At 35.8% G+C, this 26,661-nt stretch overlaps 1 protein-coding gene across 1 annotated transcript; it reads right to left on the bottom strand.

The window, feature by feature from the left end:
* Positions 1 to 104: 104 nt before the first annotated feature.
* Positions 105 to 26,661, bottom strand: LOC149797954 (xaa-Pro aminopeptidase 3-like). Its single transcript, XM_089963023.1, has 7 exons — positions 26,556 to 26,661; positions 24,364 to 25,139; positions 18,824 to 18,911; positions 9,935 to 10,069; positions 6,710 to 6,897; positions 4,866 to 4,986; positions 105 to 386 (listed from the first exon to the last, which is right to left on the bottom strand). The coding sequence occupies exons 1-7, from the start codon at positions 26,638 to 26,640 to the stop codon at positions 226 to 228; spliced, it is 1,554 nt and encodes a 517-aa protein (XP_089819149.1). The 5' UTR covers positions 26,641 to 26,661; the 3' UTR covers positions 105 to 225.

Genomic DNA, 26,661 nt, shown 5'->3' with positions numbered 1-26,661 from the left:
TGAGTTACTACTCTTGACATCATTCCATAAGCTAATTTTTTTATAAATGTAAGCAAAGTAGGATCTAAGATACTGAGGGCAGTACAAAAGAAAAAACACATAAATGCTAACAATTTTATATTCCCTCTGAACTTTGATGGAGGGGGAGATATGATGGCCTTCAACATGGCTGATTGTTTGTGAAACCAAACAGGAGCGATTCCATAAAAAAACAATGGATAATAATCAATGTCTGAATAAAGCCTCAATCTCATCTGCATGTTTTGGACAGTTGGCTGACAGAACAACAGGCTCTGAAGAGGTAATCAGAATATCATCTTCAATCCGAATTCCAATGCCTTTAAATTCGTCTGGTACATCCATACTGTTTTTGGGGATGTAAACTCCTGCAAATTAAAGAAATCATTTTAAACTAAAGGAATGGTGAGCAATTTGAACATAAATATACAGTGTACTTGCACCCCTCCTGCATCCTACCCCTTCCTATTGATTTATGAAGTGTCAAAAGGGGCAAATAACTCTTCTGAAAATAGTGCAAGCACAATGATTGGCCTGCATGCATATTTTCTGATGATGGCCATAATATGTATTAAGTTTCAGATCAATCCACTAACAAACTAAATGGTAAGCATGTAAATATACTCTGCTTCCCACCCTTGCTCCAAGATGGAGGTAAATCTATAATAAAAAAGTGCATATCTCTTCTAAATAACTTCTGATGATGTCCACAATAAGTAGTAAATTTCCAAGCAATTAAAAATTGCAAGTGTAGCTTCACTTACAAAATTCTGTCATACACTATCTACAGCTATAAATGAGAATGGGCATTAACTGTTATAAATGATGGCTGTTGTTGTTGTTCTGGGTTTAACTCCATTTTTCAGCACATGATAAGCTATACATGGCTGCCAATCTATCTGGTGGAGGAAGAACCCCGGAAAACACTGGTAAGAACCAACAAGCAAGGTACTGGCAAGCTTTCCCACATACCCACAATGGACCAAGCCCAAGACTCGAACCCACATGGATAGAAGTGAGAGGGAGAGTGATCAGTAAAGGTGAGAGTGATCAGTAAAGGTGAGCACTTTTGACCACTTTGCCACCTGGTTGTTTATCATGTCAGAGAAAACGCTGTCTTAACTTCATGATGATTCATGCCAAGTGTGATAAGAATCTATTAAGAGTTAGTCAAATGAAAAACATTTACCAAAATCTTTACTGTGTTGATGTAAATGCCATCAAAAACATACCATTACCATTTACACCCGACATCAAATACTCAGAAAATTTTAGAAACTTTTCCATGGCACATGCATCCTGCATTACCCATAAACTAAATTTCAATACCTCAGAAGAAAGGAACTATGTCATTCAGTCTCTTATGACAATTGACAATCCTGACTAAATGACTATTGACTAATCCTGCCCACTTTTCTATTGCCATGTGGTGTATCTGCTGCTACTCATTTCTGTCTGACAGTAAACAAGGAATATTATTTACAACACCCATTTCAAACACAGTCAGTACTGTTATGTATATTTGATTTAATTATCTCTGATATAATATATATTTATTTCAATTTAATTGTTAGTTTGTCAGCAGTTTTAATTTTTTTTAATTTTTCATTACATGCTATTGTAATGTAAATTTATTCACTGGAGATGATACTTTTCAGAAAATAGTTTGACCGTGACTATTTGTTTTCGTAAACAGCAAGTGTTGACCTAGATCCTGACCTTGATTCAAAAGTAGTAGCAACCACATAAATAAGTTCTTTTTTTATTTTAAAATGATTGGTTGTTGTCGAGGTCATGATGGGACTACATGGTTTAAGATGCGTCTTATCAAGGACATACAGGGGTTATGTGATTTTTTTTATATATATAAACATGACCATGTGACCCTTATCTGGGGCATAAAATTCAAGTTTTAAACCATCATATTAGAGAAGTAAACCCAGTCGGGCTTTTTCTTTACACTGGAAGGTGTTGTGTTGTTTGGAGTTAAAATTTAATACTTGGAATCAAAAGGATTAATTCTTTTTTCCTCGAAAATAGTGTGCTCATATGAAATTCTTGAACAAGGACAACTTTTATAAAAATCTATTCAGATTTCCAAAACCAGAGTGATATTTCTTGTTTCTAAAAGGAACCGTAGACTTCAACATTACAGGTTACATCATAAGTCATCATCTTCCATCTTGGATTCTTTGTCGGGACTAGAACTTGAAATCAGTAGAAAATTTTGTTATCAGGACTTCTAAAATTTTATTTGTAGATTATTCTTGGATCATCTTTAGATTTGATTCTATAAAACCGTAAGTTTATATATTTTCTTTTTTATAGAATTTTCCCAGGGAAAAAAATTATTATATTTTTCAAAATTTGTTGTTTTCATTCTTTCTTGTGTTACTGTTAGAAAGCTGTCGATTGATCCTTGGTAAAGTACATTCCAGAACCTATTTTGATTCAAGTACCTTGCTTTTCCTGGATTCCAGAGAATTACTTATTGTCATATATGCTGTGATTTTTAACAGTGTTGTTGTTGTTGTTGTTCTAGGGTTTAATGCCATTTGTCAGCACAAGATAGGCTAAACATGGCGGCCAGTATTAATGGTGGAGGAAGAACCTGGGAAAACCCCGGAAAGAACCACCGACCCATGAGAAGCTACTGGCAAGCTTTCTCACATACCCACATTGGCTGAATCCAAGACTCGAACCCACGCAGACAGATGTGAGATGGCAGTGATCCATAACAGAGAGCGCTTTATACCATTCGGCCACTCGGGGCCCAATCTCACAGCTTGAACAGAATACGATGTAACTGTTTGTTACCTTTCTATTCCAGTCCAATCACAAGTAATCACAGCTATTCAGTGTGTGACATATTGGAAGCATATACCTTGCAAACTGGATTTAAGATACGTAAAAGTATTCATTAAATGACCAGCAAGGTACAATTTTTGCATAGTCTTGGGGAAAATGTTTGTGTGTGTGTGTGTGTGTGTGTGTGATTTGGATTTTTAAAGTAGCTATGATGAGTGCAGTGTGATAGTTTATAGCGATGTCTAGCACTGGGGCATCATGCCGCAGACATGTAGCATGATGTCCCACCCAGTCACATTATCCTGACACCAGGCTGACCAGTCCTCACACTAACCTCTTAATGCTGAGCGCCAAGCAAGGCAGCTGTTAGTATCATTTTTGTTAGTCTTTGGTATGACTCGGCCAGGGATTGAACCCATGACCTCCAGCATCTGAGGCTGACACTCTAACCAATAAGCCACTAGATTGGTCAGAAAATGTTTGGAATGTCTTCTTTAAAGTGATGTAAGATAAGTTGCTAAACACACCAATGGTATAAAAACTTTGCATTGGAATCAGCAAAGTGTCTTATTTCTACCTGTGCTTGATAGTCCACTTGTGTTGATTGAAAGTAGGGGATAAGGTACTATTATAAGTTCTCCCTTACATATTGACTGAAACAAGTGCCTTTTGTGAATGTTCATTAATTGTGTAACTTCAAAGGTAGTCAGAAAAAGTAATATATTTTCCAACATACAGTGTAATATACCGAAAGGCACCAACCATCATGATAATTTTCTTTGAAAATTACATTCAACAATGATAATAAAAATGACATTGACCCAAACTACCAAGAGATACAAATTAATATGGCATTCTGACCCTCTTTGGTATTATTTTTCTTGAACAACCATTAGAGAGTTTTAGTTTGGGATACAATTTATAAATTGTCATGGCTTGACACCACACATTAGCAATTTCATCTGATTTATTGTGAAATACTTCAGGAAATGTGATACATTAGCTGCAGTATTGTGAACAAGGACAAAGGAAGTGTGATAACGATATGCTTTCTGTTAGCAGTGAATTGTTTGTATGGTTCCCATTGGTTGACATGATATACATATAAACAGTAGCTGGTAACTGAGCATACTTTAGTAGTGCCACTAAACTGCAGTGAATTCTGGACATTGTGTTTGGGTTTGATCCCCAATAATAAACTTAATAAATTGATAAAAAGCACATTTTTTGGTAAATTATGTTTCACTGAGAATTCCAACCAGTAATAACAAGATTGTCAAGATGGTCATAATGGTGGCCATATTGAACATCAGATGTTGATATGGCTATCCATTCAGGAGTACTGACAAGATCAGGTTGGAACCATTTTCATGTAGGATCAACTAGACATCATAGTAAGTCTTCTGGTGAACACTCCACGACAAGATTGGGTTGGAACCATTTTCATTAAGGATCAACTAGACATCATAGTAAGTCTTCTGGTGAACACTCCATGACAATATGTTGGATCAGCACAGGTTTTTTTTAGGGCAACTAGACATCATAAAAAGTATTTCAGTGAAAACCCCATGTTGATATTACCATTCTTTCAGGTGGAGTAGATGGCTTCTGTGGTGTCCACACTGGATGTCTGTGTGGCACCATTTTAATTTTGGATCAACTAGACCATGGGATAAATGTGTGTGCAAAGTTTCATGGTAAATCTCCAAGTAGTTTAGGATGAGTATCAATACCAAATGGATGGACAAAAGACCATCCCATAACCTCTTTTGGAAAGCTACAAATTAGTTGGTAGCCTGCAAAGCTATGAAGCAAAGAACATTTTTGCCATGTTTTAAAAATTCTGCACCCCTAAGAAGGCATTTTTATTTTGAGACTAGCTATGAGAACCTTCCTTATTTGCAATTAAGTGTTCACAAATTTTGCAGAAGCCTTCTGAGCTGTCTGAATTTAGCACAAGATAGGCATGACCAAAAATTCAATGATTAAGAATCGAAGGTTGACAGCGTATATCCTATTCAAAGCAGACAAAAACTTACCAGGTTCGATGGTGACTACCATGCCATCTTGTAATTTGATGCTGCGGGAAATATCTGCTGTATCGTGGATATCCATTCCCAGATAATGACTAACATGGTGTGGACAAAATGCTCGAGCTTTCTGTGGAAAAGATTGTTAAAATTTAAAGTTTGTTTTCCACCTAAAAATTACATGTATTTGGTTTTTGTGAATTTGTTGTTGAACACAAATTTATTTGACACAATTACAAACTAATGTATCCAAAAGCTACTATGAGACTGGTTATAAATTTGGTGACTGAACTTAGATTCAACCAGACTCTTGTGCGGCTCTGTGAGGTCTGGTCTGGTAATAAATTAACTTTTTCTCTTAATGTCAGAAATGAGATTGTAAAAAACTGGAAAAGTGATTTGATTGGCTGATGAGATTAGCTGTCTTTGGTGACTGTGATGATAAGGTGATGTCATATTTCTTACACATAGAGATTTTCATTGTTTCATTGAGTCACATCTCCTGCACCACAAGTGGTGTTAAATTGTAGCCTTTCAAGTCTTCAATATCATTTTGGTTTGAATGGTTCCAGAAAGATTTTAAGACAGGGAGAATTACCTCAGTAGTTTCATTTCTACAAAAAAATTTGAAAGCACCTTCCATCATTAATAGACCCTTTTGGAAGCTTGAGAGGGAAGCTCTTTAGCACCGATAATCACTTCCAACGACTGTGCAATCAACAATGGCATTCACGGACAAAGTAATCTTTGAAACTGATAACACGTATAAAGACAATTCTTCAAAAATGGTAGAGTTATATGATGAATGGTTAAATGTCCTATCTGATTAACACAAGCAAGATTGGTTATTGGTTGTAGAAAAATCCTCCAAAGAACAAAGTTTTACAATTTATTAAAATGGGAAGAACATTAAAATTATCTTGTAATTTAGTATTTTGTAATCTTGTCAAACCATAAATTATGTCGTGAAACTTGTCCATTCTCTCTCTCACTGACTGTCTCCATGCATTTTTTCAAATCTCATGATTTGCATAGAACATAACTTTGATGGTACTTCACTCATAATTTTTTTAATTCTTGTTCTGTTTGGAAGTTCTAAAATTTTATAAAAAAAATACTTTAATCTGATTAGTGTTGAGGAACAAGTGAAACGAAGATATATGACACACCACTGCAAAATCCTATTTAAATCGCAGTGTTGTCTCTGTTTTCATTCTTTTCAGCAACTTTCGTCAATGTTGCAAGTATCGTAACTTCTTCAAGTATATTGCTTTGATCTTTGAGAGAAGACTAAATGTCAAAACAAAGTGTGCTGACCGCCAATTATTTTAAAAGGATTTCCATATTAAAGGAAGTTTAAGTGGAAAAGATGTTTTTACATTATTCAATTTATCTTTTGTAAACATATGAAAGAAATCAATCTAAAACCAGACGTACTTATTCACATCTCCAAAAATCACAATTTAAATGGAAAGTTCATTAAATTCTGATTGTTTGCCTCACTGTTTTCACTTAAAAGGGGCTTTCATTTTTTTAACACAATGCTCAAGTATATAAAATCATCATGTCTTGTGAAAAAAGGCAATAACTAACTTATAATAAGAGAGATCAAAACAGATTTTCAGTGAAGATCAGCCTTTTTGTACATGTAATTTTATTCTTAAAAGTTTTGACTTTTGAGTTGATTTGTATGAAAATAACAAAAAAATTCACTTTTAAAACAACTGTCTACATATGAAAAAAAATTATTACCAAAAAAACTGTATGTAACCTTAAAAGAGAAAACAATACTACAAGAAATAAGGTAGTCATATTAAACAAATTATTTCATTACAGATATTGATAGTACTTACCACAATCAGTTGGTCCTTAGTCAAACTGGCAGGGACCAATCCCAGTTTCTGTAACTCTATACCCAAAAGATGTAACATATGGAAGTAAATGTCATCAAGTGAGAAGTCTGATGTGCACATGGAGATACATAATTCCTGCACATGTAGAATGGAATCATACAGCGCCCTTTGACTTGAAGTAAACCTACCTGAAATGAGAACAAACAATTGAAATAATCAAAGTATTGAGAGTATTCATAGCTTTGGAGAATTTAGGGGATGTGAGACTCCACAGGATTAGATGAATGAGATTAACCTGATGAATATTAATTAATAACCATCTTCATTTTTTAAAGAAAATTAGAACCAACAAAGTCTCCTGGTGAAAACCCCATGTTGATATGACTTTTCATTTTGGAGGAGAAAAAACAACAAGATTTTCAAGATGGCTACCACGGTGGCCATAGTGGGTATCAGGTGCTCACAATTTCCATTTAGGACCAGCTAAGTCTGGTGAAGGCACATATTGACTGGCCATCTAGAAGAAGAAGTAATAATAAGATTTTCCAGGTAGTTACTGTGGTGGCCATACTGGCAGTCAGAGGTGTAACATTTTCATTTAGGGCCAACCAGACAGCACTAGAAATCTTTGTGTGAAAAACCCATGCTGATATGATCATTCATTCAGATGGAGTAGCAATAACAAGATTCTCAAGGTGGCAGGTGTGAGAGCCTTATTGGATGTGCTAGTGACACCATTTTTATTTTAGGATCAACTAGACATAACAAGAAGTCGGTTTGAAAGAGAAAAAAACATTTCAATTTGACTTGGTGTTCAGAAGCAGCAGCAATAACAAGATTTTCAAGATAACTGCTGTGGTGGCTACAATGAAGCTCAGATCAGCACCAGTTTCATTTAGGGTGGTTCAGCTAGACCTTAACTATGGTAACTTCTCTGTGGAGGTTTACAAACTCTGTCTAAAGCACATGACGTCTTTGCTAAATGCTGCCAGCAACAAGTGCCACTGCATAAATGGTTCCACCTTCAAGAGACTGAATGGGGCTGTCACCAGAGCAGTCTCCGGCCCTAGGAAAATTTCTGTGTAAATTTCCAGACCAACAAAGAGCATGGGAATAAAAGATGATCTGGAGAGGTAGCCCCAGGAAATGGACAGAAAGGAACTGTCGGCAATAGTTCCTCTGGTAACTCATTTGAATTCACCATGATGGATAAGGCATTGTCATCTAAGCCGGCTCCTGAGGCAAGGCAAGACTGTCCTTTCTGGTACCCTTCTCTGGAAACTGAGACAGGAACATGTGGTTCCCATCATCCCATAACTAATATGGGACTAAAATAACTAGCTGTCCTCCAAGGCAAATGGGAGAGGGGGATGGGGACTCACTCTCCAATAATAGGTCCCCATCTCCAGTTGGGATTAAATGTTTTCATAATGAAGGGACAGCAGATGATATCAATCTAATCTCTGTCTCTAGATGTCCTTAAAGCAACTTTCCACACATGACCTGTCCAGGAACAAGAGAGCATACATCCATTTTTTTGTACACAAACAGTGCACAACAGACAGGTGGGGTTCATGTTAGATGGGGCTTTCCAATGCCCATACTTACATAGTAACATATTAATCACTGAAAGAGGGAAAATCACACAAAACAAATTATCGGGTATCTGGATAGTCACCTGCACAAACAAATCTTTCTCATCACAAAATTCTAACATCAATAAAATTCTAATGATCATTAGTAATGCTTGCTCAAGTTGTAAAATGTTGTGTTTATTAAATTTGTTTGATTTGTAGAGTTCTTTACAGTGATTTATTAAATCTGGATTCCTCATGAATCCTATAAAAAAAAACAATACCCCATCACATTAATCCTTATGAAAGCCAAGGGAATAAAAGTGCTGCATTAAAAAGTTTTGAGTGTAACTTGATTATCATGTAAAAATAAAATTCATCCAAAACTGACCTGGTGTATGTAGTGTCCACCAAAACTAGCAATACTGTTTGTCTTGTCTCCTCTATTTTAATGAAAAAAGTCTAAATGGATTTAATCTTAGATCAATGGAGGAGAAAACGCCCATTTCAGCATTTGCTTGAGCTCCTTTTTACACTAATTACCAATGATAATTTAACTAGTCTGATCTTTGTTTGCATGTGAACAAAATAAACTCATTTTTGCACAAACTGCTACAGAAGAGGTTCTGGGGCCCCGAGTGGCCGAGTGGTCTAAAGCGCTCTCCGTTATGGATCACTGCCATCTCACCTCTGTCTGCGTGGGTTCGAGTCTAGGATTCGGTGTAAGAAAGCTTGCCATAGCTTCTCGTGGGCCGGTGGTTCTTCTCAGGGTTTTCCCGGGTTCTTCCTCCACCATTAACACTGGCCTCCATGCACAGCCTATCGTGTGCAGAAAAATGGCGTTAAACCACACAACAACAACAACAACAGAAGAGGTTCTTTACTTATTCCACTCAGTGTTTGTTTGTATGAAAACAAAACAAATCAAGAATTGTTTAATGGAATTCAACAAAAGTTGGGGGGTGATAACTGAGGTGAAACCAACTGCAAATAACTAAATTTTGGAGCTATTTTTCACCCACTTCTGGACTTTTAAATCATGAACAAAAAGTTGCACGCTCAATGTGCAGCCATGTGACAATTATTAAATGTGATGCACATGCATGATGGTAGCCATGTTGGTATCTGTCTTGAAGTTTGAACCGAACAATTGAGAGTTCAATGAAATCTTTCTTTCTTTCCTTACTGTCATGTATACAGTACTGTATTAAGATTTATTTTCTTTCCTGTCAATGCTTTACTGTGGTATAAACAGTAAAGAATTAATTCTTTCCTTCTAATGCCTTATTGAAGTGTACAATACTGCATGAAGTAAAATGTCTGTATTTCTACAAAGTATATCAAGCAATCTTGACTGGTATCGTGTTTGTATTTCACACTCATATGAGCATTGTTTGAAATGAAGGGAGCTGGATTTATATAATGCGGTCAAGCCAAATCTGGCAAAATGTCCTTTGCAGGATCATAAAGATGACTAATTCCCACTGCCTTACTCCCATTCTTATCTGCCATATTGATAGATAAGGACAGTGATGGATAAACAATCACTGCAAAAAATATTATGACAGGAAAAGACAATCAAACATGAGCAATAACTATTGGATTAAATAATGAAAACTCTAATCAATAGTATGGTTCTCAATACTTTTACCTGAAACAGGCCACGTCCTAGTCAGATCACTACTATAGCCATGATATTCACACCCGGCATCCATCAATACAAGTTCTCCATCCTTAATCAGCTGATTGTTGTTGACGTAATGGATTATGTTTGCTCGATCTCCACCTGTGAATAGCAAATGAACAGACTCATCTCCACTGCATGGTCATTAATATCCATTACATAAATACATGCACAGTGTTTTCACTTACAAGTTCCAACATGCTCATAGGTATGTGTCTGTAAGGTTTTTCACTTTCTTTTCTTCTCCTCAGAGATCAAATTATGCCAGCAACAGCACATCATATATGCTGGAAGAACTTGTGCACAATTAATGTTACATGAAGAGAGTGTCTTACATAAGGAATTCATGTGATAAGAAATTTATGAAACATGTTGAACATTATGTATATACCATGAACTGTTTGGAATGAGTGGCACATTGAATTATTCAACAAGTTTCATACACATCAAATGAACATAAGTTTAAGAATCTATTTACCATATAATGATATTAATTTACTCCATGACATTTGTATGTCACATTGCTAAATGTTATGACACAATGTCATGGGTGCCTGCAGCATAGGTCATGGGGGAGTCATGTGATCCCAGTGGAAATCATGCTGCAAAAATATATATAAATTCTGACAGGTTTAACCATGTAAATGAAGCTGAAAATATGTCGCAAGCATCTGTTTAAAACGCTTTAGATTCAGACTTCTTACTATACTAACTCTCATGGCCCTGACCGAATGTCCCCCACCCCCAGCAAAAATTCCTGTGGGTGCCCATGCACAGTGTAGCTATTGATTGTAATGACATGATAATGATGTCATAATGCTAATAAAAGTTATAGCAATTCGATAAATTGTAAAATTATTGATTTTTCGCGTACAGTGTGATGCCATCACTTCATTTTTTGTGGTCTTACAAGAGGGGTGACCTCCAATGGATAGAACACTAATTTGGTGATGTGCACAGTGGTCTCTCATCATAAACAGGCCACTCTACACAGGGGTCTCAGAGAGGGGGAGGGGAACCACTTTACTGTATTTGACTTAATTATTATTCCAAATGCTTACAATCTTTTTCCAGAGGGGTAGTTATTACAATATATTTCAGAGACTGAATTCATCCTAATTTCATTCATCAATACACCTCTCTGCAAATAACTTTTCTTTAATTCTGGAAAAGCTTTATTTTGCTCTGGTACCTGAAGGTTGGGCAACAGTAGGCTAACCTTATCACACATACAGGGTAAGTCAAATTTACATTTAACATTACCTAAAATAATGTTAAGAAGTAACTCAATTATTATATTTCAAAACAGAGATCAGATTAATCTAGGTTTGGAATCATTCCTAAAATCAGTTGCTTAGGACCAAGAGTGGGTCATTTTAGCAGCCAGTCATTGAAATAATGGATTAGCAGAATCCCCAAGTAACTAAAGTGTGCAGCTATTATTTCTATGACTCTGGTGAAGACCTGGGGTGCTGAGGCTAGACTAAATGGCATAGCTCAAAACTGAAATTGAAATACCTGTTGTCCAATTGAGAAATGAAAATATATTTTTTCAGTGGAAAATCATGATATGGAAGTATGCATCTGAAGTTTGATGGAAACTGCCCAGTCAGCTGGTTTGATAGCATTCCAAACTGAAGCTTGATGGAAACTGCCCAGTCAGCTGGTTTGATAGCATTCCAAACGGAAGCTTGATGAAACTGCCCAGTCAGCTGGTTTGATAGCATTCCAAACTGAAGTTGTAGTCTCCTTGATAGTTTCCTCTAGCAGAAATTTGTTTAGGGGGAAATATCTATTCTGAGCCACAGCTGTCTGCCCATTCTGGCTACCTTCAAATTGTGGCTGACTCATGGCTAGATCTGGCTGTGTGTGAGTGCTGGCTGGTTTTGATGGGCAAGCAACTGATACAAAGGACCTATATTGTTGGTCCCTAAAATCCCAAGAAAAGTGGAAATAAGACCACCGAATAAGGTTTCAACCTTCAGAAAATGTTCTCTATGTTCCAGAAAACACTTTAAGGAACTGAAAGCTACATCTACAATGCCATCACCTGTAGACAAAGTGTTTCAAAGTCTTTGTCACAGCCCTTAATAGCTGTTGCAAAGTCATGGGTGGTAATGAATGACTTGGCCTTTGAATCTACATGCTCAAGGATTTAACCAAAAGGTCGGCAAAGGAACCCATTCAAACCCCACGTGTGAGCCTGGGCATCTAAGGGGTTGGTGTGGGGTCAGGGGTGGGTTTACTGGCCAGGTAGAAGAACAAACGATATAGTTGGAAGCTATTGATATTAAGGGTCTCATTGTAGCAAGGGGAAGTGAAGGCCAACATTAATTTGTTATCTTTGCTCTGACCATTGGAGAGTGAAGAGCAGCAGCAAGCCTGATCTGGGCATTTCATTAGGGAAAAAATCTTTGTGTCACTTGAACACTTGGGATTTGGGCGCAAATCAAGGGAACAAAGGTGTAGACTTTGTATACTGCCATGTCAAATGACCATGTTTCCTCCTCCTTGGATGAAAAGGGTTTGGAGATCCTCGGTGGAGACAGAAAACTATCCTCTGGTCTACAGTAAATTCCTGAGAATCAACAATAACTGACAAAGCATCATCTTCCTGTTCCAAAGTTCAGTAGGATACTGGAGAAATGGATCCAGGATGATCCCTCTGTGGGGGAAGGTCAGGAACTAGAGAAAAAGATATTCTGTGGTTCAGTAAAGGAAGCATGTGAGCTGTTCTTAATTGGTATCAAGCCAGAAGAGTGAGAATTCTTCTCATCTCTCCTTGATGAAAATTCTTGCATAACTTTTTAGGGTCATTAGACCTTGTCACCTGTACATACAGGGTACCAGAGAGACAAATTCAAGGTAGTATAAATTGTTCTCTCCTTTGAAAGGGAAGTTCCACATACCAAAAGGGGAAAATGGTAACATGGGAAAGGAAGGGACATCAATCTAATTTCCTATCCTTGAAGCATGCATAAAAGCAGGCTCTGTCTCTGTGGTAATGTTGCGGAAACCTATCCCTGGAGCTTGACCTTGATTCAGTATGTTGTGAAGTCTGGTACCAGCTGTCTTGTCCCCACTGACCAGTGAATGAAACCTGGGTACTGGAGGTTTTCAGCTAGAACCAGATGATCTGTACCCAGCGATAAGTGACTGGTCAATGACTGGTCACTTATTGTCAATGGCAATATAGACATGCTGGAACTAGAGGAGTCAGAGCGATGTCCAGTTTTCTTGGGGTTGCATGAACTACTCCTTCCTTGACCTCAGGTACTATGGGAATTTTATTCCTTCCCTGAAGGGGATGCAGAAATCGTCTTCATATCTGGGCTCTGTTACCTCCCACTAGGGGTATTACTGTGCTTGATCATAGATCATTGGTTCCCCACCCTCCTATTTAGGGGAGTGGGTACACTCAGACCTAGCAAGCTTACTGCCCTTCGCGACAGAAGCTGCCTTCTTTTAGAAGACAAACTATCGTATCTATGATGAGTGCTGCTCTTCCCTTTTTTCTTTCGGGGAGCTCAACAAATATCCTGAGTCATACATGTTACAACCTCACAGTTAGTAACAGTTTTTCCCTTCAAGGATATGCCATCTCTCCATTTTATTAGGGGAGATGCAGTCAAATTCTGTTTTGCACAATTTGAAACCTAACTGATCCTGAAAGAAAAGAAGAACGTGCTTCCATCATCTTTTTATACATACACTGAGTTTCAGCAAGGTTCCAAATGTTGTCCATCTGTAGACGACAAATAGGACATCAAGCTACTTGCGTACATTTTGTGCATGATATATAAGTTAAAAGAGTTTCCCATGGGCTTTCGTATATCCATTCTTACCAACTGTCTGTAAATTAAACTTCTGAAAACAAGAATCTTTAGACAAGTATACATAAAAATACCAGGTGAATTCAACAGTATTGATAAAAGTAACAGGTGAATTGCAGCAGCATCATTGTTACTCTAAAATATTGATCTGTACAGAAAAACATGCATGTCTGAGTTCATCCATTTTATTCCCTTTACAAACTGTAAACACATGAACATCATTGTGATTTATAGTCATATTATAAAATGAGATTTACAGTAATTTTATAAAATGTGATTATAGTAATGTTATAAAATGTGATTATAGTAATGTTATAAAATGTGATTTATAGTAATGTTATAACATGCAATTTATAGTATTGTTAAAAAATATGATATATAGTAATGTTATAAAACATTACAAAAATTTTGAGGTGCCTGGAGTCTACTAAAAACCATTAACAATAATAATCACATTAATCTGTCATAAAACCCTTAATAAAAATAATCACATTAATCTGTCATAAAACCATTAATAACAATAATCACATTAATCTGTCATAAACCATTAATAATAATAATCACATTAATCTGTCATAAAACCATTAATAATAATAATCACATTAATCTGTCATAAAACCCTTAATAACAATAATCACATTAATCTGTCATAAAACCATTAATAACAATAATCACATTAATCTGTCATAAACCATTAATAATAATCACATTAATCTGTCATAAAACCATTAATAACAATAATCACATTAATCTGTCATAAAACCATTAATAACAATAATCGCAATAATCTGTCATAAAACCATTAATTACAATAATCACATTAATCTGTCATAAAACCCTTAATAACAATAATCACATTATCTGTCATAAAACCATTAATAACAATAATCACATTAATCTGTCAATCATAAACACTGTTGTGTAACCTGTGAAATAAAAATTGAGGAGAATAATGCATATTCTGACCAAAATGGCCCACTTTAATATAGATATAGAAGGAATGGTAGGTGGCTTGTCATGCAACAATCCATGAATTTAAAAAAACTGTCCATTTTATTTTATCAAATAATAATTTTTGATACATATATGGTCAGAGAATAATTTCACCACATTTACCTGAAAAAATCTGTGTATTACATCACTGCTTTTTGTTTTCTTGACGAGTCTGGTTCCCATAGTGGTGTTTAATATGATCCTGCCAAATCATGAGTCCCAAGAGCAGGGAACTAGACTAACTGTTGATACACTGTGAAACAAGATTTCTTTTTTTCAAAAACACGCGACATTTCTTTCATGTGACAATTATCTGTGTCGAAACTCAATTTTTGTATTGTTCAATTAGTACAATATTCATGTCATGATTTCATTGGAAGTAATAATGAAACTTCTTATCATCCTTGAAGATATCTCTAAGTACCAGTTCAAGAATTCTCTGAAACTCACTTGCCCACAATGGAACATATCTGTGAAATCAAGCTCTTTATTTATGAAGTACTCATTTCGCTTGGCTGACTTGTTATCTTTGATCACAGCTATGAAAGAGTCAGTTAATTTAAGGTAGTTTATGTAACATACACAATAACATTTATAAGTGTTCAATTGATCAAATGAAGTAAGTTCACCTGACATACAACCGGGGATGCTAGATTTTAAGTTTGTTGAATTTTCGTTCCTTTTAACTTTTCCTTTATTACATCTCCTTTATTTGATTCAAAAGACATAATTAACGTGATAATACAAAGGAGGCCAGCTTTTAATTCAATGCAACAATACAACAAATACTTCTGGAAGTCAGTTATCCAAACACGGTCGGCACTTAATTAGGTTCTCAGAGAAACGCTCGCTGGCATAGCTGTTATGGTAGATTGACGCATTTTACGTTTAATTTCAAGAGGACACATTGCATTAATGACGATTACTTTAAATAAAGGAACAAAAAGATAGAACTAGAACACAAATTTCAATTGATAAAAAATAATTTAATTTGTATTTATTAAAGTACTGCCTCCACTCGGTGTAAGTGACATTTTCATTGATCAAAATTTCCTTATATATCATTAATTGCAGTGTACTAGGAATGTTGTTTGGAAAGAAAATGTAAAAAATTGTATGCCCTATTTTAAATTTGATATTTCATAGTGTTGATTAAAATTTTTAGGCCCTATCTACCATTTTCAACGATAAAACAAGCGATACATCAAAGTTTCCATTACCAATTTTGACTGCGATTTTAAGTTCAACAAATAGGGATCAATTTTTAGGGTATTTTCTGGTTTAAAAAATGGGATCCACACCTGACCCCATGTTATAAGTGGGTTTGTGAGTTATCAGGGCGCGAGTTATTGAGAGAGTGGTGTATGGAGAACAATTGAGAGTGTGGTAAAAATGTGTACAGGTCTCTGAGTTATCTCTAAATGTGAATGCCAATATTTTAAATTACCCATGACTGAGAAAAGATGTAAAATTAAACCAACTGAAATAGGAGTGAGTGCATGTTTATCTTAACATTATGAAAAAAGAATAAAGAAAACTTTATTTCATTATCAGCTAAAAGTCAACTGAAAATAAAATTTAACAAATCTTCAAATTTATGAACCACCAAGAAATAGTGACTTGCATGTTAAATTGCCAATGAACGGACAATAATATAGCTAAATTTTACTTGAAATGGATAAAAGGTACATAAAACAATGTGGGATATTGGACAGGAAATTGTTATTATTGTTGCATAATAGTAGACATGATTTTATGTACATTTGGTTTGATTTGGTTAGGTTTGGGGTTGGATGGTTAGCAACACAAGAATACAAGGCTGACAAACCACTATGGTGTGTTCCTGCAAAATGCACTTAACATATTTCTTTGCAAAAGAAGACCCAAAGTACAGTTCCTTTTATAACTTTCCTATAAAAAAAATAAGCTAACTAAATGAGATCTGGACTTTCCGCTCTAAAGAAAAATGAAAGAGATTTTGCATACCGAGATATCAAACTGTATAATTTATGCAAAAGCAAGAAAATGTAAGTGAGCAAACTGTAACTGATCGTGTAAAGTGTTTGTTCTTTAATGGAAAATAAAATCTGTAAATCTGATTCTAATTAATTTTCAGAGAGGGAGAGAGAGTGAGAGACAGAGAGAAAGAGATTACCAGTAATCATGGAATCATGATAATTTTCCCTCATTATTTTTCATTATTGCAATAAATTTAATTGAAGACAATTAACAAACTTCTGATGTTAATTGGTGGGTTATAATTTGGGCTGTTAAATACAAGACTTCAAATCGGATGGCTTTGTGCAATATAAATGATACCTTTCCCAAGCCAAAATTGGTACCCTCTTTTCATGCTAATTCTTGTCAATATTTTATAAGTGTTGACAATGGTTATTGCTTCAATTTCTGCAGAATGTCTTATGAAGTCAAGTCTCTTACACACAGAACCATTTAGCTTTTAAAGGGGGGTGGGTAGGATGAAAATGGGACTGTTTTGTGGCAAAACAACCTTTTATATTCATTTTACTTGACAAAATTTGTTATATCTTCAAATGGAATAAAACAATATCCAGGTTGGAAAGACACCCCCCAACACTCTTGAAATTAAATGCTTGGATCCTTATTCTACACATGTGGTAAGCCATATTGCATCAGAACAGAGTTGGCTCAAAGTTATGTTCAACCTGTTGCTGACAATGCAAGATGACATTTCTACTTAAGGACTAAGCATGTGGTTTGCATTCCAGTGTAAATTTAGTGTTTGAATTTCCTTTGCTTCTCAAGTAAATGGTTACTCTTTGGAATTTAACGGTCCATATATCAGAGAATTACTGTTCCTTTGTAACAATAGGAAAAATGTATGCTGTTCAAGAAAAGCTGAAGGGTGTGCATATCATCAAATCAGGGCATTGCTTTAATTTCTTTAAATAAAATAAAACATTCCTAGAAGAGTCAGTGATCATGTTTTTCCACTGATCATGGTGTAAAATTCTTGGGCTACTGGCACATTATTTAAACTGAATTAGGAAATCACATTAAAAAATTGTTTATGAGCAATAACTGCAAGAAGAAGTACTGCACAGAAGCCAATCAACTTTTTTTAAACACACATGTGCTAAATATAAAAAGACTCAAGAATTATTTTCTTTTGGTCCAAATATATAATGGACATAAAGAAGGCTAATTTTTCAAATGGTATCCAATTCTAAATCATTCCGTGTATTAACTATTCAAATGTCAGTCCATAGGATAATGTTGACTAGCCCCCTCCATGGTGGAGTTGCACTAGATGTGTCTTCACAGGAACAATGCTGACTGTAGGTACTGACCCCATCCAGCATGGAGCTACAATGCAAAGTGAGCATGCAGAGGATTAGCTGCTATCCAGCAATGTGTGGAAGAACCAAAAGTTACACGAGCTGTACAGTATATGGGTGATATTTATATATAGGTAAATTGGTACAGATTAATGGGTAGAATATTTCAAGTGCCATCCTTACACAGAAACTTTTCAACTTATTATCACCTGGTCACTTTGAAATTGGCAACATGCATCAAAACAATCTTTGACAGACCTTCCGAGTTAGCAAGCTTGGTACATTTTACTGGACCTGAAAAATGGCCTGTCAGTTTTATTGTCCAGTATAATGGTTAGGTAGAAGCTAGGTTAGGACTTAAAAGTCAGTGATTCATGTATTTTAAGCTTGTTGCAGGCATTATGCAAGTATATTTGTCCAACACTTTAAGGCATTTACTTTGGGTTTTGTTGTTGTTTTTGAACATGTAAATTAACCTTCAGAACTAATTATGTCCTGATCAAACAAGACCATAGGCATGTGAGCCAAACCTCTTGCAGATCTTTTCTGTATGGACTGGTAAAATACAAAGTTTACTGAAATTCCATAAAGAGGGTTCAGGCGATGATAGGGAAATACTAATAAATGGATACACAGATGGATGGTTTCATGATCTCTCCCATGCCCTGAAAAAGCATGTAGGGATAATTACATACTAGGTTGTACAATTATACCTGCAACAACTGGAGGATAGGCCAAGATTTGTGCATCACGTATTCTACATTCGAAGTCCATCTTTGCATAAAGGTGATGTTCATTGATCTGAAATAATGAATGGCTGCAAATATAAAGTCTCTACAACAAATAGGTGGAATGAACAGTATCTATAATATTGTATTACTTATAATGCTGGTTTATTTTATACAGGCACAGAGAAAACAATCCAAGTTGCATGCTGATTTTGTCATCTGGAGTCCCTACAAGTGAACATAATTTTCATTTAGAAGAACTTAGTGAAACCCCATGCCAATAAGAACATCCATTAATTCAGGAGAATCAGTGACAACAAGATTTTCAAGATGGCTGCCATGGGACTCATATTAGATTTCACATCTATAATTTTCATTCAGGACCAAGTATACAGCATAAGAAGTCTTCTGGTGAAAACCTGAGATAAGGAGTGACAAGAAAATTTGTAAAATAGCTGCCATGGTTGCCATATTTGAGATTAGAATGACACCATTTTCATTTAGAACCAAGCAGATATGAAAATAATTCTGGTGAAAATCCCATGTCAATATTAGCTTTCAGTCAGGAGGAGTGGTGATAAAAAGATTTTCAAGATGTCTGGCATGGGAGATTAGTTGTATTTAACTAAATGGGTTACCCTCATTAAATATAACATTATTATTATTATTATTATTATTATTATTATTGTGGCCATATTGCAAGTCAGATTGGCAAAATTTTTATTTAAGACAAACTAGACACAATAAGATGTATTCTGGTGAAAATCTGATTTTCAAATATCTTTTCATTTAGGAGGAGTAGCAATAACAAGATTTATAAGATGGCTGCCATGGTGGCAATATTGAATGTCAGATCAGCACCATTTTCATATGAGACCAATCAGACGTAAGAAGTCTGAGGAAAGCTGCATGTTAATATGACCGGCCATTTAGAAGGATTAGTAATAACAAGATTTTCATGATGGCCACTGTGATGATTATCTGATAATGCTTACATGATCACAATAAATTAGGCGTCCCGTACAAATCCAACCCTCACAACCAATAGACGTTATCATCATTGGCTTATTTTAGCACAAGTGCTAATATAATTTCTGCTTAGGTGGCGCTCTACAGTTTTGTATTTTGCATAGGGGTAGGATTTTAAAGAAAAATAATTTCTCCAGCTTTCCACACTGGTTATACTGGCTATTTAAAAAAGACTTTGTATATCTTAGGTATAATTCAAAGAACCTTTAATTCCCTTTATTTTGGTATATGATTGATGGGTGTAATATGGGTTTATAGAGTATACAGCTTGGCCTTACTCCAGATGTGCACCTTTCAAAAAAGTGCTAGCTCCACTTGGTCATTTTCACTTCCTGAACTTCTGAGGTAAATTGTATAAAAAAGAGCCGATAACTTTTTTTTTTACGTTTGATACATTTGGTAATTCATTCATTGCACTTTCAGAAGCTGGTATTGTCTAGTCTGGCTAAATTAATTTTCCATATTTTAATAGCTGCTATGGATAGTGTACTTTAGACTAATTCAGGCTCATTTTTTAGCACAAGGGAGCATTCATTTTAGTTAGCAGTGTGTTTATATCATGTACAATTTCCAAAGAAATATCATCCACATTACATTAATGTAGCATAGAGGTATGCCACCATTCTCTCCATTGTGCATGTTTTAAATGCAAACAACTTCACCTTACATACGTCACTCTCTCAAAAGGACATAATAACTGGTGAGCGCCCCATTACCAAGAAAGATGACAAAAGTGAATTGTCTCCCCTTGGAATGTAGCCATGGTGCAAAATTCCAAAATATTTCAATTATTATTGGAGTGAATGTTAATGTTATTCCTGAATATAACTGCATGCATAACTTAGTATCATGATGATGCAAGTATTACTGAAGAACCATAATATATTTCAAAATCTGGAGCCATATTCAAATATATTACTAGTAATAAGCTCAGAGAATATATTTGACGTGGAAAGAGTTACGTCCCTTTGCAATAAAATTTGGCTACACCTTCAGTCTCCTAATATATGAGCAACAGCTGTCATTATGAAGCTGCTAGGAGACATAGGAAGGTAGCCTGGTTATCTGCTGATAAGGATCTTAACTGGTTGAGATGCAATGTCTCTCATATTAGGTCTCCATCCATGGGGTTTAATAATATTAGTCTTACAGAATTTCACTTTAATGCTACTATAGACTGTTACCATACTTCTATTCAAAGGCTACTATAGACTGTTACCATACTTCTATTTAAAGGCTACTATAGACTGTTATGAGACCTCTATTCAAAGGCTACTATAGACTGTTATCAGACCTCTATTAAAAGGCTACTATAGACTGTTGTCAGACCTCTATTCAAAGGCTACTATAGACTTTTATCAGACATCTATTGAAAGGCTACTATAGACTGTTACCATACTTCTATTCAAAGGCTACTATAGACTGTTATCAGAACTCTATTCAAAGGCTACTATAGACTGTTATGAGACCTCTATTTAAAGGCTACTATAGACTTTTATCAGACCTCTATTCAAAGGCTACTATAGACTTTTATCAGACCTCTATTCAAAGGCTACTATAGACTTTTATCAGACATCTATTCAAAGGCTATTATAGACTGTTATCAGAACTCTGTTCAAAGGTTACTATAGACTGTTATCAGACCTCTATTCAAATGCCACTATAGACTGTTATCAGAACTCTATTGAAAGGCTACTATAGACTGTTATCAGACCTCTGTTCAAAGGATACTATAGACTGTTATTAGACCTCTACTATTATAGACTGTTATAAGACATCTATTCAAAGGCTACTATAGACTGGTATTAGACCTCTACTGAAAGGCTATTATAGACTGTTATAAGACATCTATTCAAAGGCTACTATAGACTGGTATTAGATCTCCATGCAAAGACTTAAATAATATCAGCCATTGTGCAGTTTCACTTAAATGAGCTAATATGTGCAAGAAAGTCACAAAAACTTCAGTTAAATCTTTGCTGGCTAAAAAATAAAAGACAGTAAATCCTTGATGAAACAGCTTCAGTGGAAATAGTGTCTGTTCCTTCACTGGAAGGTGAAAACAAAGGAAGTTTCACTCTTTTCTTTGGTTCAGTATACTTCAGCACTCTGACATGGTCGTGAAGACATTGCTGAGAAGGGACTATTTGAACACAAGGGTCTCAAAATAAAACTCACTTTCCATGACTGGGAACCTGTTTTTGGCAATGAAAATAGGGGCTGTCATGAGAGAAACCAAACTGTCATGGCAGAACTGCAAGAGGTCTATATTGACTAATAAGGCATTAATTCCACTGCTAAAGCTAGGGGACAAGAATGCAGGAATTAAACGAAAGGTGAGCCAGTGAGGCTTTGGAAGGTAGTTCTGAGGATGTTTAATTTAACTATATCAGAACTCATGTCAGGTCCCATTTTGGATAAAGAGCAATATCCTTAAGCTACAAAAACTCAGAATTGGCTTAGCCAGAGAGGTGTTTGTTCTGGCCTACATTCTCCATTCATGATTACAAAACATGTCTTAAATCATGGAATGGTAGCTCTTGACTTTTGATCTTGCAAACTTCTACACAAAGAAAAAACAAAAAGCAAGGGACATGCAGGACTGAGGTTTTAAAGAGGGTCATGTCTCTTTCAACACAGACCCTAATAAGCTTTACAGTGGTGGGGCTTCTTGCCAAAAAATGATTTCTGATTCTTTTCATAAATGGTTTTTTTTAAGGGCTTGTTTAAGATAAGTGAAGCATGCAGATTTTGCATTGGGATGGAATATCTGCATGTACATTTAATACAGCAGACATTGGAGATGGCAGGAATTTCCTGGTTACCTCTGCCACTAGACTCAGAAGGTTATTTTTCCAGAAGGGATGGAGGAAAAGCATATGCCCTGAGGCTGCTCGAATGCTGTGAAAAGGAAACGTTGCTATTCAGACATTCTGAGATAGGATTGGAGTTAAAGGGTGTGCGCTGCAAGCTTGGCATTCCACACTGTCACAAAGAAACTGACAAAGAATCATTCCCACCAGATTCAGATTAAATTGAAGATGGAGGCATGATCCATCTATAAATTAAAAAAAGTACAAAATTCAAGTAGAAAAAACTGTGAAGTATATTTTGCTAACGACAAGGAAATTTGTAAAATAGCACAAAATTGGAGAAATTTTCAAGGTTTCAAAATGAAGTAAGCTGTTAAAGCACATGAAGATATATTAACTGACAAATGATGGAATATGGAACCATTCCCTCAGTCCAATGGAATACTACTTAAATCTGACTTCCATCTTGATAAACAGATAATATCAAAGCAATTAGAGAGCTAAAATAAGCCACAAGACACAACAAACAGCTTCTTTTCAGTTGGGATGGTTGGATTTGCAAGGTAGTGGAAGGTGATGATGGTATTTGGTACTTTAGGGCACAACACGAATACATACGGTAGTGAAAAGTGGTGATGGTATTTGGTGTTTTATGGCAGAGCAGCACAAGTACATTAGGTAGTGGAAAGTGGTGATGGTGTTTGGTGTTTTATGGCACAGCAACACAAGTACATAAGGCAGTGCAAAGTGGTGATGGTGTTTGGTGTTTTATGGCACAGCAACACAAGTACATTAGGTAGTGGAAAGTGGTGATGGTGTTTGGTGTTTTATGGCACAGCAACACAAGTACATTAGGTAGTGAAAAGTGGTGATGGTGTTTTATGGCACAGCAATACAAGCACATAAGGCAGTGAAAGATTGTTAATGTATTATGATTTGAAAATGTATCTGATGATTAAATGAATCTCATACGATTTCTGGGGATAGTTATTTGATGCATACATGGTGTATACACTCTAGAATACTGTGCATCAAAGACAAGAGCATTCCAGAGCCAACCATGCTCTGGAAATGTTTACAGAGTGATGAACTGACTAATTAATTGAAAGCCAATCATGCTCTGGTAGTGTTTATAGAGTAACTAACTGACTGATTAATTGAAAGTCATTCATACTCTGAAAGTGTTTGCACAATGAATAACTGATTAATTGAAATCCAATAATGCTTTGGAAGTGTTTACAGAGCGATTAACTGACCCATTAACTGATCACATGAATGTTTATATATGCCAAGGCAATGGTAGCACATGTCTTGTCCTGGGAAACACAATGACAGCCAAACTAGGATGATCTGAACCCATGCCTTTCTGGTCACGAGTCTAACAAACTAACCTCTATGGCCACTGCGGCTCTTGAGTGCTTCTGAAAGCACTGAGAAATTAAACTCTGATAGAAAGAAAAAATGTTAATTGGTTTTAACAGTGTCTCAAAGAGAATAATTTCTTGTTCTGACACATGAATAACAGTGCCAATATTGATGACATTAAATAAATTGATGGCTTTTAAAATAGTATATACACTATAAAATTATAATGACAAGATTTGCTTCCAATTCATATCTAAAACAAGTCTGATTAACATATATTTAAGCATATCAAAATGTTTGCAACATTATGGCATATACCCCTGAAAAGGAAAATGGTATAACATTCCGGAAGGCCTGTGAAGCTATTTCTATTGAAGTCTTCATTAATTCTATCTCTGCAGGTGACTTGATCAACTGAAGCTTCTGAACTCCTCGCCGCGTGTCTTCTTTTGGCTTATTATAACTCTGCTTTAAAAAGTCCCCAATTATGCCTTCATGAAAGTATCTATGAGGCGGAGCACTGAAGCAATACCATACAACATATTCTTGGTGGCGTTTACAATAATTATTAAAGTAATTTCCAAGTTCATCTGTGTTGTAGGCTTCACTGACACCTGTTATTTGTAATGATCCCTTGTTTCCTGATCTCAGGCCATCCCATAATTCTTTTGCTGGATCTTTCCCGGGAACAAACAAAACTGATTTATGATTTATTTTCTTGTTTAGAATATCACACTCGAGAACTAAAACACTGTCTGGTTCCTGAAATCCACACAGATAAAGAAATTCTGTGTTTTGTCGAAAAGGGTATGGAATGTCTTTAGTCATGTAGGTCTTTGAAGCTGATGGAAATATCATGATGTGACTTTTAACGGATTCTTTGACTGGACTACTGCTAACAGCTGACCTAACTAACATGTGTCTCCGATGCTCATATTCTGATTTTGTGATACCAGGGGTGACCTCTCCTTCCTTCAAAAGGTGCGGATGGGTTTGTGGGGCTGGCTGGCCAAAATTACGTCTCCATTTGATCAAGGAAGGAACACAATTCAATAATTTTGGCAATGACCATGATGACAATAATCCAGATAAACCTGGAATAAGATAAGAAACATTTGCTGAAGAGCAGAAATAAATAAATTAATTTAGAATAATTTTTTTAAAAAATGGCTTCATTTTATCATGCTAAACGGAAAGTATGCATCAAAGTAGCATTATCCACCAAAATTTGTCACTGTAATGACATTATTATTATTATTATTATATATAAATATGCACAGGTGTTCCTATCTCAAACACTCCACCTCATGGAATGGATGGATTCAAATTCTAAAACTGAAGTGGACATAGCCTCTACTGTAAGCACTGTAGGCGGAGTTGAGCAATATTACTCATGCATACAAGCTCAAGGGCAGGATAACAAAATCACACCGTTTCATTAAAAAGTGTAGGAATTAAAAAGACAGGTCTTACGCTGATATTTATGTTGTGGGCGTCAGGGTCTTACAGCCTAACTAATGGCGCTGTGTAGTGTGTTTTTGATGTCAACTAACATCGTTACGAAAGTAAAATTTTCAGGAATATTTCACACAACTGACAACTAAAATAATGACGCTTTTCTACAAAGTAAAGTTATATTGTTTTAGTCAGACTTTACTTACTATGATGCCTTTTCTCTAATAAATTCAAATTCTCACAAAAGAAACGGGCCTGTTTTCAAGATTCTTTGGCCTACTTTTCATTGGGCTGGAAAGCAATGAAAGCCGAGAATGCCAAAATCGGATAAAGTTGAAATATTATTTTTTAACGAAATGAATAAAAAATATTTTATGTCTATTTGAACTGTAAGCAACGTTTCGTTTCGTTCAAGAAACATATCCTAAACATCAACCTACCTAAACTTACTTTGGCATACCTCGACTACTGTTGCATTGCAACAAATTCAAATGTATGTCAATGGAACGTGAAAATGCATCCATTCGCTAGTGTCATATTTTCATTCCACCAGGATAAAGACAGCACAGTAAGTATATTAATTACACATAAATTAGTGGAAAAATGTCGATATAGGCTATAAAATGTGTGAGATGTTCCTGAAACTTTGATTACTCATTCTGATGTCAACGACATCGGAACACACTATACAAGGCCGTTATTTGGACAGTAAGACATAGCACCTCAACAAAATCAAAATGTGCTATGTCTTACATGTAGGACTAGTAGGACTACGTATGCGAGATATTCCTGAAAATTTGACTTCTCGTTACGATGTTAGTCGAGATCAGAACACACCACACAGAACCGTTATATCGGCAGTAAGACTCGACCCCCAAAATATACATATCAGGGTCGTTGTCTTAAATTGTAGGACTAGGATCCTCAGCCTCGGGACTCCATAAAATATCACTAACGGAAGCCCTGTTTATCAATCCCATTACGAAATAAGTGTCACACGATCGCCGCAAATAAGTTGCTCACTGACTCTGTGTGAGACCAAAACATCGGCTTACCATTGTTAAAATGTTCAAAGCCTGTTTTTATCATAACTCTTTTGGATGCCCCTAGTAAACTCCACGATTTGATGGGGGCAGCCATTTTTCGCCGCTTATAGCATGA

The sequence above is a fragment of the Sinohyriopsis cumingii genome, chromosome 6 (assembly GCF_028554795.1).
Source record: "Sinohyriopsis cumingii isolate HCF-2022 chromosome 6, ASM2855479v2, whole genome shotgun sequence".
Lineage (NCBI taxonomy): Eukaryota > Metazoa > Mollusca > Bivalvia > Unionida > Unionidae > Sinohyriopsis > Sinohyriopsis cumingii.
Note: the sequence above shows the minus strand (reverse complement) of the source record. Positions and strands in the feature narration are given on the sequence as shown.

What these genes read in the sequence shown, in the direction of transcription:
- LOC149797954 (XM_089963023.1), bottom strand. Translation starts at nt 26,640, where the DNA reads ATGGCTGCCCCCATCAAATCGTGGAGTTTACTAGGGGCATCCAAAAGA. An exon ending in CTTTGAACATTTTAACAATG is followed by an intron (nt 25,140 to 26,555) that starts GTAAGCCGATGT and finishes ATCTTATTCCAG; the next exon opens with GTTTATCTGGATTATTGTCA. An exon ending in CTATCCTCCAGTTGTTGCAG is followed by an intron (nt 10,070 to 18,823) that starts GTATAATTGTAC and finishes TGCTATTCACAG; the next exon opens with GTGGAGATCGAGCAAACATA.